General features: G+C 41.4%; 1 protein-coding gene across 2 annotated transcripts in view; it reads right to left on the bottom strand.

Annotated features, from left to right (window-relative positions):
• Window positions 1–19,129, bottom strand: part of MYBPC1 (myosin binding protein C1) — a 70,466-nt gene that overhangs the window by 34,040 nt on the left and 17,297 nt on the right. For both annotated transcript variants that reach the window (XM_048831207.2, XM_048831217.2), the window contains exons 9-17: window positions 15,044–15,207; window positions 11,429–11,561; window positions 9,841–9,965; window positions 8,549–8,654; window positions 6,163–6,329; window positions 4,367–4,529; window positions 2,855–2,961; window positions 1,704–1,837; window positions 188–347 (exon numbers count right to left, since the gene is read on the bottom strand). In XM_048831207.2, coding sequence (XP_048687164.1) covers window positions 188–347; window positions 1,704–1,837; window positions 2,855–2,961; window positions 4,367–4,529; window positions 6,163–6,329; window positions 8,549–8,654; window positions 9,841–9,965; window positions 11,429–11,561; window positions 15,044–15,207 — 1,259 coding nt within the window. The remainder of the gene's footprint in view (window positions 1–187; window positions 348–1,703; window positions 1,838–2,854; window positions 2,962–4,366; window positions 4,530–6,162; window positions 6,330–8,548; window positions 8,655–9,840; window positions 9,966–11,428; window positions 11,562–15,043; window positions 15,208–19,129) is intronic.

Raw genomic sequence — 19,129 nt, 5'->3', positions numbered from 1 at the left:
CCAAACACTGGAGTGGGTCACAAAACAGAGGAGCCCTAGGGCACCATAAGAGATATGAAAGACTCATATGGGAAAAAGAAACTGATTCTAGGGGGGGATTTCTTTAACAAGTATTTATTGAAAGTGAAGTAGATATGATAAAATCTGCCAGTTTGGTGTTGTGGCCTAGTGCATGAGAATGACTTACCAACCACCTTGATGTTGATATTAGCTGTGTCTTCTCCAGCCTCATTCTTTAGCATTATTTTGTAGACACCTGAGTCATCCCTCTCAGCTATATCAATTACCAAACAGCTGCTATCCGGATAAGTTTCTGCTCGTATTCTGCCACCAGTCTCCGTGATCCACTAGGAATCAAAATAAGGGGAGGGGAAACATAGCATTTTCTGACTTGAGAACCAGAATGAACAAAAATCAAAACTAAAGTACACTACAGTACATTTAAAGGAAAGAAATCTGCAAAACAACTACAGGAACCATCTTGAGCTTTAAATGTAAAGCTCAAAGTTTCAACCACTTACTATAAATAAAATGACAACACAAATAAGGGATGGGTCAATCATGACTGGATCCTTTCAGAGACTCTTAGCTTTGACAGTACCATTAAAATTTACTAAGGAATACATAAGGATTTGACCATGTGGTTCTTACAGAAGTCAATGAGAACCATATGTCCCTATCTCTGCATGCTGCATTGAAAATATGGAGGTGATAAATTTGGCTTCTTGGAACTATGTGGCCAGAGACAGATCTATGTGAAGTTTTGCATTGCATCACCATAAGGAGTTTGCCTGGCTCATTGTTTCACTACAAACTTGAAACTCCAATAGTTGTCAAGAGGGTCATTAACATTTGCAAACATGGGCTAAGTTATGGCTTTTTGTCAAAACCTTGCAGTTTTACATAAATTATGCAAAAACCAGGTAAAGCATTGGTGGTTTGGACTGTTATGTTTAAATTTTCCGACTGCGTGAACTCCTGTGAAGCAGATGGCTTGAATCTGTGAACCAAAACCCATCAAAATAGAAACTGAAAGCATCAGAAGAGTAGGTTAATAAGGCAACTCACTTTAGAAATGCAATTCAAGTGCTATTTAAAATGTACTGAGTAGCTGCAGTTCAGCTAGTTTACAGGAAGAACAATTTCCTCAACTGCAGGAATTTGTAGGCCTGTGTTATGCAAACTAGACAATCATAATGGTTCCTTTTAGCCTTTTCCAGGAATCTATGAGAAGAGCAGTCTACATTCCAATAATAGCACATCTGATATGTTTGGCTCAGTTCTCCAAAGGAGCATGGAGATTGGGTTTTTCTGTCCAACAGAAACATGCACTTCAGCAGAGGAGAGGATTGCGCAGGCTACTCTACGCTGTGTCCGATTCATCCCTGCCCTTTATATTGTATGTACAGCAAGACCATTTCATCCAGCTGCATGATTTTAGCTATCCAACCCTTGTTTCAAAATAACACCAAATGGAAAACAACAACAAGCCATAAATATATATAAAGCTTACTCTTCTCCTTGGAATCAGAATTATGGAGATACAATGTAGTTGAGCAAGTGTCTCCTCATTATCTTTTGCCAGGGTAAGGGCCATACAACTATTAAAACAGATTGACTCACTATGCTGAAAACTATTTTTGGTGAAAAAGGCCCTTCCCCAGACTACAGAAATACGCATATAGTAGCACCAGCTGTTATACCTTATCCCCTTTACTCCACATAACTTTTGGAGTCGGCTCTCCAGAGATTGGGATCTCCAGTCGTAGTTTGTTTCCTGCTACTACTGTCACCGTGTTATCGTCACCAAGACCTTCCAGGTGGAGCCTAGGAGGATCTGAAAATTCAGACATTGCCAAATTCATTATAGTCCTGCCACATTGAGAAGCACATTTGGGTAAGTACAATGACCTGGGCATAATTGTGCAATATAATGCAGAGAAACGTGGTCCAAAACACTCTAAGTTGGGTGCTTCCCTGATATTTTTAATATAGTTGAACCATCTTTTTTTGGGGGGGGGGGAAGACAACCAATCCTATTACCTTTCTTACACCACCCACCTCCAAACATTCTCCAAAGGCCCACAGCAAAGCCATTGATAGGTCACTGCCATTCTCTGTTGTTCTTAGCCTGTTTCCTCTCTCTCTGATACCTGTATTTTGTTATATATGGCTCTTGTAACATAACATTATATTAAAGATGTACAGTTTGACAAAGCCACCCCTAATATTCAATGGTTACTATTAATATTAGGATTCATAACCCAGCTAACAGGGCATTATTGAGGGGACAGTCACTGTGATGTTTTACTTTTCTTTGAAAAATTGGGTTAATTAACAAACCACATATTTAACTGATTTAACATATCTTGGTGAATAAAATTAACCATAGATTGCTTAATGCACTTGGTATGTGGGGCAAAGTGCACCTGTACCACTATTCCTGTATCAAATCAGTTGACAAAAAGTGTCAGAATTCAAATGGGATTGAAAGTCAAAACTTTGAAGAACATAACGCTGCATTCTGCTGTTGTAACGCACGCTACCTAGAGGCCCAGCAGCTAGTGTTTGAAGAAAACTCTTAAAACTTGCTTATTTTTAGGCTTAGAAATTCAGCAGGGGAATCTTTCTTGTGGCTTCAATGGTCTTTGGATCAGGCCCTCAAATCATAACCAGATCATGATTTCTTACTATTTCCCTTGTATTTTGCCTAAGTAAAAACTCAGGTTTGCTAATGGGAGATTGCATTTGTGTTCTGAAGAATTTCTGACCAAAATCTTGGATCTCTCACACAGCACTCACTTTCCACAGGTCAAAGAAAACTTTATAAACTATAGATGCGTCATGCACTTACCTATGACATGTACTCTGCATGGTATGTTAATTTTATAGGCATCTGGTACAAACATGTAATCACCTTCATCATCAACAATGGAGCTTCCTATAACCAACCTGTGGATTCTGTGAAAAATTAAAAAAGAAACCCATTTAAGTTATATTTTGTAGACTTTATGCAGATAAAAGGAAGAATTATTGTTACATCTCAAGTTATAAGTTCACCAGGTCTGCTCATTTGTGTCAGATTGCTGACTCTAAAAAAATCTTTGCTACTGTATACTAAATAGTGTTTTAGCTGATTAAACTGTTGGTGATTAGAATTTGATTTTCTTGAGAAGGGCATCAAGGAAAGTAGGACTAATTAGGGCTCTTAATGTTTTCCGTTTGATCATGGAAATGGAAAACTACAGGGAGTGTAATCTGTTTTACTCAGGTGTGTTGAGCCACTGCCTATAAGTTGCAATTAGATCTCTATGAGAAAATTTGATGCCCCTTTCCCAGGAACTAGGCCTTATTTTTGTTGGTCCTTCCTTGTGACTCTACTGTTTCTGTCCCTGGAACAGAGTGGCAGGGGAGTAAGCAAGGCACGCTGCTCTCTATCCTATGCCTGGGTGAACTCTCCAGAAATACACAGATTTTTTTGGGCTCCTGTCTTCTGGTTCGGCTAAGCTATGCTCAGGGCAGGACCCAACTTGAGAGGTGCAGGAAAAGTGGCTTTATACCACCTTTATGGCTCCCGTACCCGAGCCCAGGGTGCCAGGGGCCACAGGTTAGAGCAACGGCAAGGCTATTCTACTGTATGCCAACATAAGGGTCTATTATGCAGCTGGGATTTGTCCCAAGGTGCTCCTTACATTGGGGTGGTGGAAGAGTGAGTAGAGCCAACATGGTAGCATTATACCACCCAAGAATTCTCCTACACATGTGGAATTCCCAGATACCCGGTTTAGTGTGTTGGTGCAGGGCAAAGGAAAAGTATTGTGGTCGAGGATCTGGCTCTTAGTTTTTTTTAAAATGGAGAAAATAGTAAATGAATTCCGTTCTGAACATTTGACTAATTCTCCAGAGATTTTAAATGCAAAGGAACCTGATAAATGCACATAACTTGTATTGGCAGAGATGTGAATTCTGTGCGCAATACATGGAAATGGAATAGAAACAGACAGTAAAACAGAAATCTTAAAATGGAATTTCTCTATCATTTCTAATAATTGTTTTAATAATTGTTTTAATCTTGCTACTTAATGTCCTACAAGGAGTGCAATACAGAAACTTCAGGCAAAATGCATCCCTTGAATGTAGGTACATCATGAAATATTCCATTATGGCTAATCAACAGTCTGAGTAAACTGACTGAAATAGAGAAGCAGCAGTGAAGATGGTAGCTGACAAATATTGCTCTTATTGTGAGGTCAAATATCTCTGAGGGGGTTGAATGGGAGGGGTGGAAAAATATCAATGGGGCAATTCACACTCTGGCATCGCCTGAGGTCAGTCACTATTACAATTCATGTTTCAGGATGCCTACCTTCCTTTGTGATATAACTTTACATGGTCACTAGCTGAAAGAAGTTGCCCATTTTTGTACCACTTCCCTTCTATGTTCTCAGATATCTCACACTTCAGGGTGATTTCTTTCCCAAGCCTCACCGTCTGGTCTGCTAGTGGCTGCATTATCTTCAGTGGTCTCACTTCAGAAAAGAGAACCATGGAAATTAGTGCTGATATTGTATAACCATTCATGATTTTATTTGGGAGCTGCTACTAGCAGCCATAATCTGAAAATCAGATAAGCGCCCCTATGATCATTAACCCAAAAACCCTCTCATGGCTAAATACTAGTAATATATACAAATCCGATATGCATTCTTTACTTAAGCTGTGAAACATTTAGCTTTTGATTGTTTCATGTAACAGTGACTGAAGTTCTTTAATTGTGTGTATTCTTGAAAAGTGCCATATTGACTGGGTGACGGTACAAGAGACATAATTCCTTCTCTGGTCCACAAAACAGGCAAGGAATGGGCAAACACTGTGCATGCTTTCCTTAACAACATGTCAATGAGGGACCACCTTCATAGGACAGATGGTACATCTCTTCCACTAGTAATTGTAGTGAGACCACAAATTTAAATTTATATATACCAGTGATCACTTATAAGATGGTAGTTGCTTTCTCTCACTTGCAACATGGACCAGATTCAGACTGGTGAACCAGAGATGAAAGTTTGTGTATATTAATAATTTTCACAGCCAGCCATACTCCTGATAGCTATTATCTTGACCTATTGAAATAGATTAACCAAAAATGGGACATGTTCGCAAACATTGCAGGACTTAATAGGTCTCGAAGAATGAGCTCTGCTAAATTATATTCTGTCATAAATACACACACACTTACAAAATGATTAAAAGTATGTTACAATAATTTCCAACACTTGCCCTAAAGTAAAAAAGCAGTAAACTGCAAATGTGCATATGCTTGGCTAGAAAACGTATATTCTAGCCACTTTTAAAGATATATTGCCAAAACTCCAGTGTGGGAGGTTAATTGCATGTATTTCTACGTCGTATTTTCAATATTGTTTCTATTCTTTTTTCTGTTGACAAGTCTAAGGGTTGGGGATTAGGGAACTAGTTCCTAGTAGCACTACTCATACTTACAGAGCTGGTTGGAAAAGGTTTATTCTCCCCATGGAAAATGTTGACCCTTCATAAAAAAACGCTGTTTTTTTTCTGGTTTTGGGTGAAAAAAATTGCCTTTTGGTTTTCTAATGAAAAAGTTAAAAATGTTGAGAAAAGCAGACACTTTCTGTGAAAAATTTAAGTTTGTCAAAAACCCAATTTTTCATCAAAAATGCTTTGACTGAAATTTTTCAACCAGCCCTACTTAATTGTCTGTTAACCCCCATAATAGCCAAAGGAAAAGAATGCAATGCACTGATCCTGGAGATTAGCACTAGAAAAATCACTATGAGAAAAATCAGTTGGAATCACTGTCTATCATGATGAGCAATACTCATTGTATCGTTATGCTCCTCCTTGTGCCTGTTTTCAACTGTTGTCCGGTGTCTTATAATTAGATTGTAAGCACCTTGGGACAAGGACTGTCTTTTTGTTCGGTGTTTCTAAAACACACAGCACAATGGGGTCTTGGTCAATGACTAGGACTCCTACGCACTACGGTAATACAAATAATAAATAAATAAATATGTTGGTCAGGTTTCCCAGTAGACTCGTAGAAATAGGCAAATAGCAATAGTGTACTAGTTCTGTTACAGGAGTAAAATTTCAAGCACAAATAGAAAGATGTACAGTACTTACAATCAACTGCAAGCTTAGCAGCTGACTGCCCTCCCGTTGTCATCACTGAATAGGTTGCATTGTCTGCTTTTGTAGCTTCATCTATGATCAGAATGTGTTTTTTACCATCAACCTTAAGTCGGTATCGAGATCTAGGTTCATTGGTCAGCTCCACACCATTCTTAAACCTGATAGAGGATAATAAATATTACTTCCTTAATGAAATTTACCATTGCTAATACTATATCAAGCAAGTTCTGCATGAATAAGTATCCTGAAGAGATTAAGAGAAGCTTTTGTACAACATAGGGCAAGAGAAAAGATTTAAATGAACTAATTCATTAAAAAGAAAAGGAGTACTTGTGCACCTTAGAGACTAACAAATTTATTTGAGCATAAGCTTTCGTGGGTTACCGCCCACTTCATCGGATGCATGCAATGGAAAATACACTAGGATGATTTTATATACACAGAGAACATGAAACAGCAGATCGAGGGACGTGATCATTCCCCTCTATTCGACATTGGTGAGGCCTCATCTGGAGTACTGTGTCCAGTTTTGAGCCCCACACTACAAGAAGGATGTGGAAAAATTGGAGAGAGTCCAGCGAAGGGCAACAAAAATGATTAGGGGTCTGGAACACATGACTTATGAGGAGAGGCTGAGGGAACTGGGATTGTTTGTTCTACAGAAGAGAAGAATGAGGGGGGATTTGATAGCTGCTTTTAACTATCTGAAAGGTGGATCCAAAGAGGATGGATCTAGACTATTCTCAGTGATAGCAGATGACAGGACAAGGAGTAATGGTCTCAAGTTGCAGTGGGGGAGATTTAGGTTGGATATTAGGAAAAACTTTTTCACTAGGAGGGTGGTGAAACACTGGAATGTGTTACCTAGGGAGGTGGTGGAATCCCCTTCCTTAGAAGTTTTTAAGGTCAGGCTTGACAAAGCCCTGGCTGGGATGATTTTGTTGGGGATTGGTCCTGCTCTGGGCAGGGGGTTGGACTAGATGACCTCCAGAGGTCCCTTCCAACTCTGATATTCTATGATTCTATGAAACAATGGGTGTTAGCATACATGCTATAATGAGAGTAATCAGTTAAGGTGAGCTATTACCAGCAGGAGAGAGGGGGAAAAAAAAACAAAAAACCTTTTGTAGTGATAATCAAGATGGGCCATTTCCAGCAGTTGATAAGAACGTGTCTTTGTTGGGCCTGTCCTGTAGCAGGTGACTTCTGGGTACTCTTCTGGCTCTGTCAATCTGTTTCTTCACTTCAGCAGGTGGGTATTGTAGTTGTAAGAATGCTTGATAGAGATCTTGTAGGTGTTTGTCTCTGTCTGAGGGGTTGGAGCAAATGTGGTTGTATCATAGAGCTTGGCTGTAGACAATGGATCGTGTGGTGTGGTCTGGATGAAAGCTGGAGGCATGTAGGTAAGTATAGCGGTCAGTAGGTTTCTGGTATAGGGTGGTGTTTATGTGACCATCACTTATTAGCACCATAGTGTCCAGGAAGTGGATCTCTTGTGTGGACTGGTCCAGGCTGAGGTTGATGGAGGGAGGGAAGTTGTTGAAATCATGGTGGAATTCCTCAATGGCTTCTTTTCCATGGGTCCAGATAATGAAGATGTCATCAGTGTAGCGCAAGTAGAGTAGGGGCATTAGGGGACGAGGGCTGAGGAAGCGTTGTTCTAAGTCAGTCATAAAAATGTTGGCATACTGTGGGGCCACGCGGGTACCCATAGCAGTGCCGCTGATTTGAAGGTATACATTGTCCCCAAATGTGAAATAGTTATGGGTGAGGAAAAAGTCACAAAGTTCAGCCACCAGGTTTGCCGTGACATTATCGGGGATACTGTTCCTGACGGCTTGTAGTCCATCTTTGTGTGGAACGTTAGTGTAGAGGGCTTCTATATCCATAGTGGCTAGAATGGTGTTTTCAGGAAGATCGCCGATGGACTGTAGTTTCCTCAGGAAGTCAGTGGTGTCTCAAAGATAGCGGGGAGTGCTGGTAGCGTAGGGCCTGAGGAGGGAGTCTACATAGCCAGACAATCCTGCTGTCAGGGTGCCAATGCCTGAGATGATGGGGCGTCCAGGATTTCCAGGTTTATGGATCTTGGGTAGCAGATAGAATACCCCTGTTTGGGGTTCTAGGGGTGTGTCTGTGTGGATTTGATCTTGTGCTTTTTCAGGGAGTTTAATTATTATTATTAGTTTAATTCATTAAGGAATTCATTAAACTAAAAACATACTATTGCTGTCACAGTATTTTTAAAAACAATATTTTCTGATCTTTTCTAGTCACATTTCACATTATATACACAGAAGATTAAACGGTCCTTAAGACACTGCACTTTCCATTCTTGGAGAAAACAGCATCTACTCTGAGGTGGATGAAAGTGGTTTACCATTTCACATTTGCATCCTCTTCAGATACTTCACAGGATAATTCTACTCTTTCACCAACATAGGTATTCAGGTCTTCCAGGGCCTTGGTCACCACCACTGGGGGCTCTATAATGAGAAAAAATTATGGTTTTATGTTTCAGAAACATAACTAAACAAAATAGAAAAAATGTATTGTAACAGTACAGAAAATAATTATATTTTAAAAATTCTAATGTCAATCATCTTCTTAAGATATTGGCTAAGACTTCGGCTTTTTTCTACTTGAAATCAGTAAGAAGATGGCCCATGTACAAATAGCAGGTATAGTTATTGCAAGATCTGGAGTCAGTTAAAAGAAAAACCTACCTCTTAATCCATTTTACAAACAGTGTGTTAACCTAAATGGATTAAGTGCAGATCCACATTCCTACTTTCCTAGAAGCCCTCCATCCCCCAGAGTACAATGTTCTCATCATACGCTGCGATGGAAATGGCATAGTATTGAATCTTCATAGGCTAGATGCATCCCTGCTTGTTAAAACTCAAGTCAACTTAATAAGCAAGAAAGAATACAACCCTTGTACTACATTAATTTAAAAGGACACAGACAACTATTTGATAGGGTTTTTAGTCACTATTGTTTTAAATAACTTTTTGATATATATGAAATGGCTTTTCTTTTCCTGTAATTTTTCTTCCTACAAACAGGAGTTTCCCTTCAATTTTCTAATGCAGCTTTAACCAAAAGGTTTGCCTTTTATTCAGTTCCCTGCTTGTGCACCATTAGCACCATCAGTGATTCCAATAAGAATGTTAACAGCACAAATGCAGGGAGACTTGGAGAGCCAGCCACCAATCCATGCTCTTGAGAGAAAGCAGAGTTTTCTCTTAAGGTCAGTGGCCTAAATCTACAGCTGGAAAGATTGGTTTGTGATGATTTTCAAAAGTTCAGTTGGCTTGAGTCTATTGAGTATCATCAAATCTCTGTGCTGCTAGGAAGGCTAACACTGTAGTCAGTGGATCCCCAAAATAGGTTGCAATCTACAGAGGATCACAGCTTCACAAAACTTCTATGCGCTGAAGTTACCACTAAAACACTAAGAGGTGGAGGAAAGAAGAATCAGTAAGGTTGTCAAAGAGATAGAGAGAGATCGTAGGGGATGGGGAGGATAGGACATACCGACACACCCTGGGCCAGAGCCTCACCTGATGTAAATCACCATTGTTCCAATAGATTGAGCCATGCTGATTTACAACAGTTAAGGATCTGGCCTGCTGTATTAAAACTAAAAAGCAAGATGATGTACGCTACCTCTTACAAATAGTTCTGTGGAGCATTTCTCATCACCAGTCGTCACATGATAGCGGGCGTCATCTGCCATTGTGCAGTTATTGATGAACAAAATTCGCTGGTTACCTTTGTGCTCAAAAATGTACCTGTTTGAATTTGCACAGAGCAACCCAGAGTTAGAAAAACTTGGTCTCTTTTGTTCTCCTTTTAACTACAAAACATTCAAGGGATTATTGTGGGGGGAAAGCCTGTTTTGTGCATGGCTTTGGAGTGGGTGGCCTGACAGGTCTTCTCCAGCCTTAACAAGGATGGAGATGTGGTAGTAAATATCCAGTAGCAAGAAAAGCTATAGGCTTGTTTGGCACCTAACTCCTTTGGCTCATTTGAAAATCCCAGCCACAATTATTTGGAAAAATAATTGTAAACTGGCTCTTGAAGATAGCAGAACAAAGTGAGTATCTGAAGTCCTAGACCAGTAAAAGAAAAAATAACCAGTAACAGGAGCCTAGGCTTCATTCTGACACTCTTAACAGGTTTTTGAGGTACAATAACAGCTGAGGTGAAGAAGTTACCATTATTGGTAGGCCAGATGGCTCAGGGGAGTTGTAACGGGATATGGAGCATTTCACCTTTATGTCCCTGGTTCAGATTTGCTTCACCTCAGTAATGACCAAAACTTATTAGCATTTGGCAGAGGTTCTGCAGCCTGTGTGAAATGAGTTGGTGGTTTCAGTTCAGCACCTGCAGGATGGGTGTCCGCAAATCAGCCTGTGGTGAAACCCTGAATTGGTCAAGGCAGATTAAGGGATTAAAGAAAAAACGCCTAGACTTTCTGCATGATGGCGGTCATTTAATACTGGGCCAAATCCTGCACCGGCTAATACTGAGAAGGGAAAGCTACTCACTGAGTCCTCTGTACAGGGGCCTTGCTGGTAAGGATGTTCTTGGCAGGCTAATGCAAGCAGTGTACTGGGATTTTGAGTTGAGTACATTTTGCTGTTCCTGGGAGCAGGGTCACCTTGACCTTATCCATTGATAGATAATAAGTGGTGCTGACCTTAGCATAAGCGATAATTGATTCAAGGAGCATTGGCCATACCTGCTCCCTCCCCTATCTTCCCAACCACCACTCCCCTAATTTATAGACTCCTCTCCACCCTCCCGGTGACATGACGCATGGTCTGGTATATAAAGCCAGCCATCTCTCCTTCAAGTCACGCTGCAGAACCGCTATAGAGTAATTCTGACCATACCATTTCCCAATCCCTTACAGATTAGAGGGCAGAGTATAGTTCAGTATGTTTTGTTGTGGGAATATATTTTACATTCCTCTCTATTCCTGGGGATGCAGAGAACACTCTATATTAATACTGAAGCATACTGTGGATTGTTCTTTGAACTGTAGTTCACTGGCACCTTTACAGCGTGCATATAACTTATATGTAGTTTGATTATGATAAACAGTCTGCAAAAGAAGTTGGTGTGAGCTTGGTCACCAAGAGGGGTAAATCTACACAAAACAAATCCAGCGTTAAGGGAAGATGCAATGTGTTAGTTCAGCAAGAAAGTGTGTGGAATTTATTTGACGTGTTTAGTAAAAATCACTTACTTTGTACTTGGTCGTATTTCTTGGCCATTTTTATACCACTTGAGCTCTACCGTTGGATCTGCCAACTCCACCACAAACCTTACTTTACCTCCTTTATCCACCTGATATGCAGGATCCAGAATTTTGGAAAAAGCTGTTGCAGGGTGTATGAAAAGAAGAGGAGAAACAAATGAAAATTTGCATGTTATAAGGACATTGCATAATGCAAAACCCAACTGGGACTGATACAGTACATAACATGGAACCATTTATAATGAACTTAACTACGATGGAACTCTCAGTTGTTGTTGTTATTGCTACTTAGGCCAACCCTGAAGTCCTTACTTAGGTAAAATTCCCACTGAATTTCGTGTTGTCAGAGTGAGCACTTTGTGGTTTGCCTAAGAGTGAATGAAAGTCCCAAATTGTTTCAACGGATTGGAATATGCAAACTGCAGTTCCTTTTATAGTGGAACTGTGCAAAGCATTATAAAAATACCTGAAACCAGGCAAAAGTAGTCCAGTTTCAAATTTCATTACAAGCTCAAAACTCTAATGAGGTTTGCCAAAGGATTCATTCAGGTTTGCAAATCTGCTTAAGCAAAACCTGGTCTGAGTTATAATTTTGGGCCAATTTGTGGCTTTGTATAAAAATCATATAAAATGTATGGTTTCACTTCATTTAAACATAAGGCTAGGTAAAGCCTAGAGGTTTCAAGAGAATTTCAGTTTGGGTTTTTATTTATATTCAGGCGCAGAAGTGAGACTCAGAGGAACATGTCCCCAGTGGATTGAAAGTGAAGAAAATGTTCCCACAGATAAATTGTTCATAACTAATTTCAGTGTAGTCAGTCTCGGTGTGACAGCAATTGCAACCTCATGCAGTATCTTTGGGGGGAGCAGATTGTATTAAATTTATGTATCACTGTGGGTCAGGGATTATATGTATGATTGTGTTTCTACTCCAGGAGGGAGGGTTACCACAGCTCCTTCAGGAACTAGAACTGTGTGTGTATGCGGGAGGGGGTGAGTAAGGTAAATCACTCATGTTGTAAACACCTCCAGAAAGGTATCTTCCCTTGGGGAGGTTTACATATTCCAGTTCAAACTGAGTTTCTAGAGACTATGAAAACAAAGAAAACAAACATTTTGGCTTAAAAGCGGTGTGTTTAAGCTGACTCAGGACCATCTTTTTATGGGGGAAAGGGGGGCTTCTCCCTTGCAAAAGGATTGGAGAGACTTTGGCTTACTAGGGCCTCATAAAACTGACGGGTAACCTCTGATAAGCTTTTAGCATACGCATAGGAACTTCCATTGTTTTTTATGTTTTCTCTGTAATGCTTTTACCTTAAGAATAAATGTGCTTGCTTAGCAAGAGCTGTGTGGTAACTTGTAACTGTTTTCTATACATTGTTCATAGCCCACAGAGAGAAAAAACAATGCACAGGCACTGACTGTAAGGCAAACTGGCTTGCTGGGAATATCACAGAGTAAGGCAGGAAGTTGTGCAGCCTTAAAACCCCCTCTCAGAAGGGAGTGGCAGCAGGGTTCCTTCCCAGAGACAGGTGGCAGCTGAACACCTGAAACTTGACTGGGATCTCCTGGAGTGGACCATGGAGGTGGGGATACAGGTGCAGTTACCCTGAAACTGACACTCAGTTTATAGTGCAATTAGTGGGGGGTGAGAAGAAAGGTCTCTACAGATCTGCCAAAGCTAAAGATTTTCCCCAAGGTCTATAGGTTTTCAGACTCTCCTACAGGTCTGCAAGGAAAACCCCAGCAGCAGAAAAAACCTCATTGGTTAGGCAGCCTCTCCCCAGAGAGTGGGAGAATAGAAAAGGCAGCTAATCAGAGTTGCTGCAGGTGCTGAGGGACATCCTGGTCCTTCACCCCTTGGAGCAGTTTGTATTCCTTTCCCATTCTTCCTGCTAAAAGATTCAAATGTCCTTATGTGTAGCTGGGGTGAAGCTGTTCCTGCCAACTCTGCAGTTCCTGCTTTGATTCCCAGCACTGCTCCTGCACCAGGACTGGGAGGGGAGCTGAAGATTCTCCCTGCATGGCTCCACCTGCCTCTCCCCCTTTAGATAGAGTTCCACCGAACAGAGGAACTGCCATAGTGGTACAGATCAAAGGCCCATTTAGTCCAATACTCTCTCCTTCAACACTGGCCAGTGCCAGATGCTTCATCAGATGAGAAACAGTACCCATAAAAGTCAATTGTGCAATAACATGGCTATGGTGATGGAGATGGGTAACTTCTCCCTGACCTCAGGAATTTGGTGGCTGACTTCTATCCAGAAGCAGAGATTTGATGTTGTATGTAAATTTTTGTGCCAGTTTAGAGCAAGTTTATTCAGACATATGCTTAATCCCTTTTTGAATCACACTAAGTTCATCACTTCAATAATATCTTTTGGCAATAAATTCTACAAATTAATTAAATGCTATCTTTAAAAAAATACCATAAGTATTTCTTTTTATTAATTGTAAATATGTTGTTCTTCATTTACATGGACTGTCCCCTTGTTTATGTTTTATGAAAAGGTAAATAGGAGTGAGAGAGTGACCTTTTCTATAACATTCATTATGAGTTTGTATGTTAGAAGAGTTGAACCATATTATAGTACAAAGGGACAGTTTAAATCCAATTGCTTTTAACAGCCAAGGAAAAAAAATGGATCTCTGATTGTGTAAATGACAGTAGATAATTTTAAATTTCCAAGCAAGACTGAAGCAGCAGAACCATTTATTTTACTTCTCGTAGTACTCGACATAGTTAAATAAATGTACATTATTTCTGGATTTATTGGCCTAGAATATCTGGTGTGGCCAAACTGTGCTCAATGCAGAACCAGAGAGATTGAGCAAAGGTGGCCCTTATATCATCTTTATGGTCCCTCAATACTGTTACTGGCCAGGGGTTTCTCCAGTCTCTGGCATAAGTTAGAGCACTTTAAAGACTGCTCTAACTTACATCCATCTGCCAGTGGCCCCAGTGGACTGATCCAATAGATAGGGATCACTGGGATACAATAAGGCCTTGGCCATGCTCCCTTTTCTCTGGGAATGCTTCCTGACCTGTGTTCCGGGAGAGAGACATCTTTGACACAAGGGGAATTCTCTGAGGAACCAATGGAGTAACACAAGTATCTGGAATTAACCTGAGAAGTGCCCCGGTATACAAGCACCTGCCAGACAGTTACCTTGGACAGAATTGTGTGCATGTACATATGTTGCACTATTTGCATTACTAAGCATCTTGTACAAAATGTACAAGCATCTTGTACAAAAATAAATGACGAAGAGCAAATAAGATGTTTAGATTATTAAAGTTGAGGAATACTAAAGTGTTACTCCTAACATAGAGTCTAAATTACGCAGTCCTTAACCAAGCAAAACTCCCTTGCAAGTCAATGGGAGTTGTGCTCAATTAAGAACCGCAATTTGGCACACAGGACATTAGTGATAAATACCGAATGGTATGTGGCTTTTATGTTAAGCACTGTGAACCAAAACCTGCCTCTGGTTTACTCCCTGTACAACTTGAGTGGGGTTTCACTGTGTGTAAATCAGGTTAGAGCTTGTCCCCATATATTTCACAGACTTTGCCTCACCCTCTCTCGCAAGAAGTCATACCTGCACTCTTCTTCTCTTCTCTGCGCATGCGTTTCAGACGTTTTAACATGCCTCTCAGATCAGTGATACCATACTGAAATGCAATCTTCTCATATTCATTGGGATTAGCATTCTTCAGGAGCTCCCACACATCTATATCTGGCTCTTCCTCTTGTTTAATCTCCCTAACAGTAGTAAAAAAATAATTTTTTTATGTAGTATAGTTAATGAGACTTCAGTGCACTAGAAAAGAAAGGGACAAGTGGGTATTAAATCTATGGTGAGATTAGAAAAGTTTTGGTTAAGATTTGAAGATTTAAATCAAAGTTTTGATTCACTTAAGGATGGACCGGAGCTGGGTTCTGGATTCAAACCTAACCTGAGGTTAGTTCTGGATTCAAACTTTTTCACAGAACATGAGGTAACTAAATCAAGGGTTCTGGTTTTGTCTCTTATAGACGGATGGCTAACTATGAAATTCAGATACTGATCCAAACTTCTCCTGTATTTTGGAGAAGTTTGAATCCAAGGTTCTTTTTTGGGATGTCCAATATCATCAATCTGTGGGAAATTTTACATCCTAAGGAAAAAAATATTTGAAAATACAGTAGTATAATAAGGCTTGATTCTGATCTCACATAAACCAGTTTCTCATACTGCTGTAACTTCATTGACTTCAGTGAAGTCACTTGTGATTTACACCTACATTACTGAGATCACAGTGTAGTGTATAAATTCTATAGTTATAAAAGAGGCCTTTATTCTTTGAATGTAGACCACAATTCTGCAATTGTTTCTGGTAGCAGGGACACACACAGAACCTCACTGAAGTCATCGGCATAAGGGCACACCTGTTGTCAGGAATTAGTGCTTGCAGCTGAGCCTGGGACAGACTAGCTTCACCTCCCTAGTGAGCAACAGAGGACTTGTAGCTGAATCACACTTGGCTTGCAAGAGAATTACCTGATTGGCCAGACTGCCTGAAGGAACCAACGGTGTGCTCTTAAACATAGGAGCAGCATTAGGCCAATGGCTGCTCAACGCATTCGCCCACAGCTGCATTAGTTCCTGCTCCTGGCTTGGCCCCAGCCCTGCTCCTGCCTTGCCTCAATTCAGGTAACCCAGCTCTGGCCCTCAGCTCCAATTCCTGACTTTTGACTCTAGGTTCCTATTCCAGACTACTGACTCCAGGTCCTTCACTAGGCTGGACTCCTGCTCTAATTACTAGGTATGACCACCCACATTCTGGTCTCTGACAGTTTGCGCAGCCCAAAACCAAAATTGGGGTAGCTTCCTCTTCCAGGATGGATGCCACAGAAACTAACATCCCTTTGTTGGTGTTGGTCGCTGCCTTGCAGAATTTACAAACCCAGATTAGCACTATGCAGGAGCAGACACTGCCTTTACATACTCAAGCCTGGCACAAGGACCTTAAAAAATTGAAGATTCATTTACCAGGCAAGTTTGATGGACACCATGGAAAGTTCTGTGACTTCCTGAACCATTGTCGGCTCCTGTTTCTATTATGCCTGCGAATTTACCCCATGGATTGGTCCAGAGTGGGGCTCATCATCAGTTTGCTGACCAGGGAGGTGCAGGTCTGGGCCTCTCCACTATGGGAAAAATACAGCCCTTTTTTGGGCCAATTCAAGAATTCTGTCTACGTCATGGAAATAATTTTGATGACTCAGATTGAACATTCATGGCACAAGCTATGCTCCAGACCCTGAGACTGGGATGCCAACCAATCAGCTACGGAGTTTCAGCACCTGGTGACGGACACCAAGTGGTACAAAGCTGCACAGTGCTACCATTTCTGGCTCCATCTGAACAACAAGATCAAAGGCAAGCTTGTGTGCGCGGAAGCTCCGACCAACTTGGATGCCTTTTTCGCATTAAGATAGACAACTGCCTGTGGGCATGCCAACAAGAAAAGAAGTGGCTCCTTGGCATCGGTCAGAAAACCTTCCATACCCACCCACAGCCTGAGTCCATGCAACTGGACACAGCCTGACTCCATCTCTCTGATGCAGAGAAAGATCAACATGGGACATCAGGGCTATGCCTCTACTGCAGAGGACCAAGACACTTTGCCTTGAGTTGTATGGCAAAGGGATGGTAGAGAAAATGCCAGGTTCCAGCACCAGTAGAGGGATCTGGGTGAGGCTAGCACTTCCCCTTTGCTCCCATTCATGGCTCCTACAGTGGTCCTCAGGCACCTTGATGGCATCTAATCAATGCTCAACACACCTTCAGCTCCTGCTCTGTCTATGACATCCCCAATGACAGAGCTCAGCCTGGAATCACTGGTGCCTCCAGGAATTTTATGGACCTAGAATTTTCCCTAAAACACAAGATTCTGACACTGCATAAGGCCATGACTGCATGGAGACCATCAACAGTTCTCCCCTATGTTTAGGCCCAGTCACACAGGAGGTCACCCTTGGAGGTCACCACCCATCAGGGTCATCATAAGTCCTTTCAGTTTGGTTTGGTACATTTCCCACACTTTCCAATCATTCTTAGCATCACATGGCTTGTGACACACAATCTCCACATCATTTGGGGATCAAGCATGGTGCATTTTAATTCCCTGTACTTCCAGCAGTCCTGCTTTCCTGAGCCCAGTTGTCGATTAGAGTTTCTCCCTCTGAGTGAGTCCAGCCCCACCCTAAAGACTTTGGAACAGGGGGGCCCAGCTTGAAGGTGTCCCTGCTGGCCCCAACAGCAAGAAGGCTGATGTCCTGCCTTCTCGTTGGTGCTATGATTGTCCTATAAACCTTCAGCCCAGAGCCGAGGCTCCCTTTGGGTGTATCTACTCTCTTGCTGAACCAGAACTACAGGCACTCAGAGTCTATCTCTGAGGGAACCTGGAAAAGGGGATCATCTGTCCTTCTATGTCCCATCTTTTTTTGTGGCCAAGAAAGATGACTCTCTGTGGTACTGTGTGGACAACTGGGAGTTGAATAAAATAACCATCCAGACTCAGTACTCCCTGTTGCTTATCAACAAATACTTTGAGCAACTTCGCTCTGCCAGGGTTTTTACCAAACTAGACCTCCATGGAGACTAAAACCTGGTTCTGGTTTTGGAAGGGGATGAGTGGAATGCTGCCTTTCACACCCAGTATGGACACTGGAATATCTGGTGATGCCCTTCATACTGTGCAATGCCCCAGTGACCTTCCAACATTTTATCAATGATATAAATATAGAGGTGCTGTATCAGTTTCTTGTTGTATAACTCAATGATAGCCTCATGTTTTCTGAAGACCAGACTCTTCATGATCAACATGCGTGCCACGTCATGGAGAGGCTTCATCTGAATCATCTCTATGAAAAATTAGAAAAGCGTGAATTTGATCAGAATATGATCGAGTTCCTAGGTAATATTATTTCCCATGGGGAACTAACCATGGCCCTGCAAGGTATCCACTATCTCTAACTGGACAGACCAAGGGACACATGGTGGGGTGCAGCAGTTCTGAGGCTTTGCCAGCCTTTACTAGAAGTACATTTGAAACTTTTCTGATAGCTCCGCTGATGGCACTCTTCCGGAAAGGAGCTCAGTCCTTCTGGTCCCCAAAGGCTCAACTCATCTTTGACCACTTGAAGAGGGCTTTTACATCAGCACCCATCCTGGTCCACTCCAACTCCACCTGGTCCATTTATAGTAGAAACCAGCGCATCCAACTTTGCCATTGGAGACAAACTATCTGAGCAAAGGGGCATGTATAATCAACTTCATCCTCATGTTTTCTACTCCTGTAAACTAACCCCAGAAGAAAAGAACCACAATATCTGGGATAGAGAACTACTAGCAATCAAGACAGCCTTTAAGGAATGGCACCATCTCCTGTAAGGAGCTGAGTTTCTGGTGTAGGTTCTTACAGACCACAAGAACTTGGAATTCTTCTGCCATGGCCAGGTGCCTTAACCAACACTAGATTTGCTGATTCCTATTCTTTTCCAGGTTCAACTTCGTGGTGTTCTACTGCTCAAGGGTAAGAAATGGGAAGGTGTATGCCCTATCCTGCGAAGATGAATACCTCGTAATGGACTCAGAACCCCCTTCCATGGTCCTTAAATCATCTAATTTTATTAGTGG

The sequence above is a fragment of the Caretta caretta genome, chromosome 1, assembly GCF_965140235.1.
Source record: "Caretta caretta isolate rCarCar2 chromosome 1, rCarCar1.hap1, whole genome shotgun sequence".
Taxonomy (NCBI): Eukaryota; Metazoa; Chordata; order Testudines; family Cheloniidae; genus Caretta; species Caretta caretta.
The sequence above is the reverse complement of the archived record's forward strand: the minus strand, read 5'-3'. Positions and strand labels throughout refer to the sequence as shown.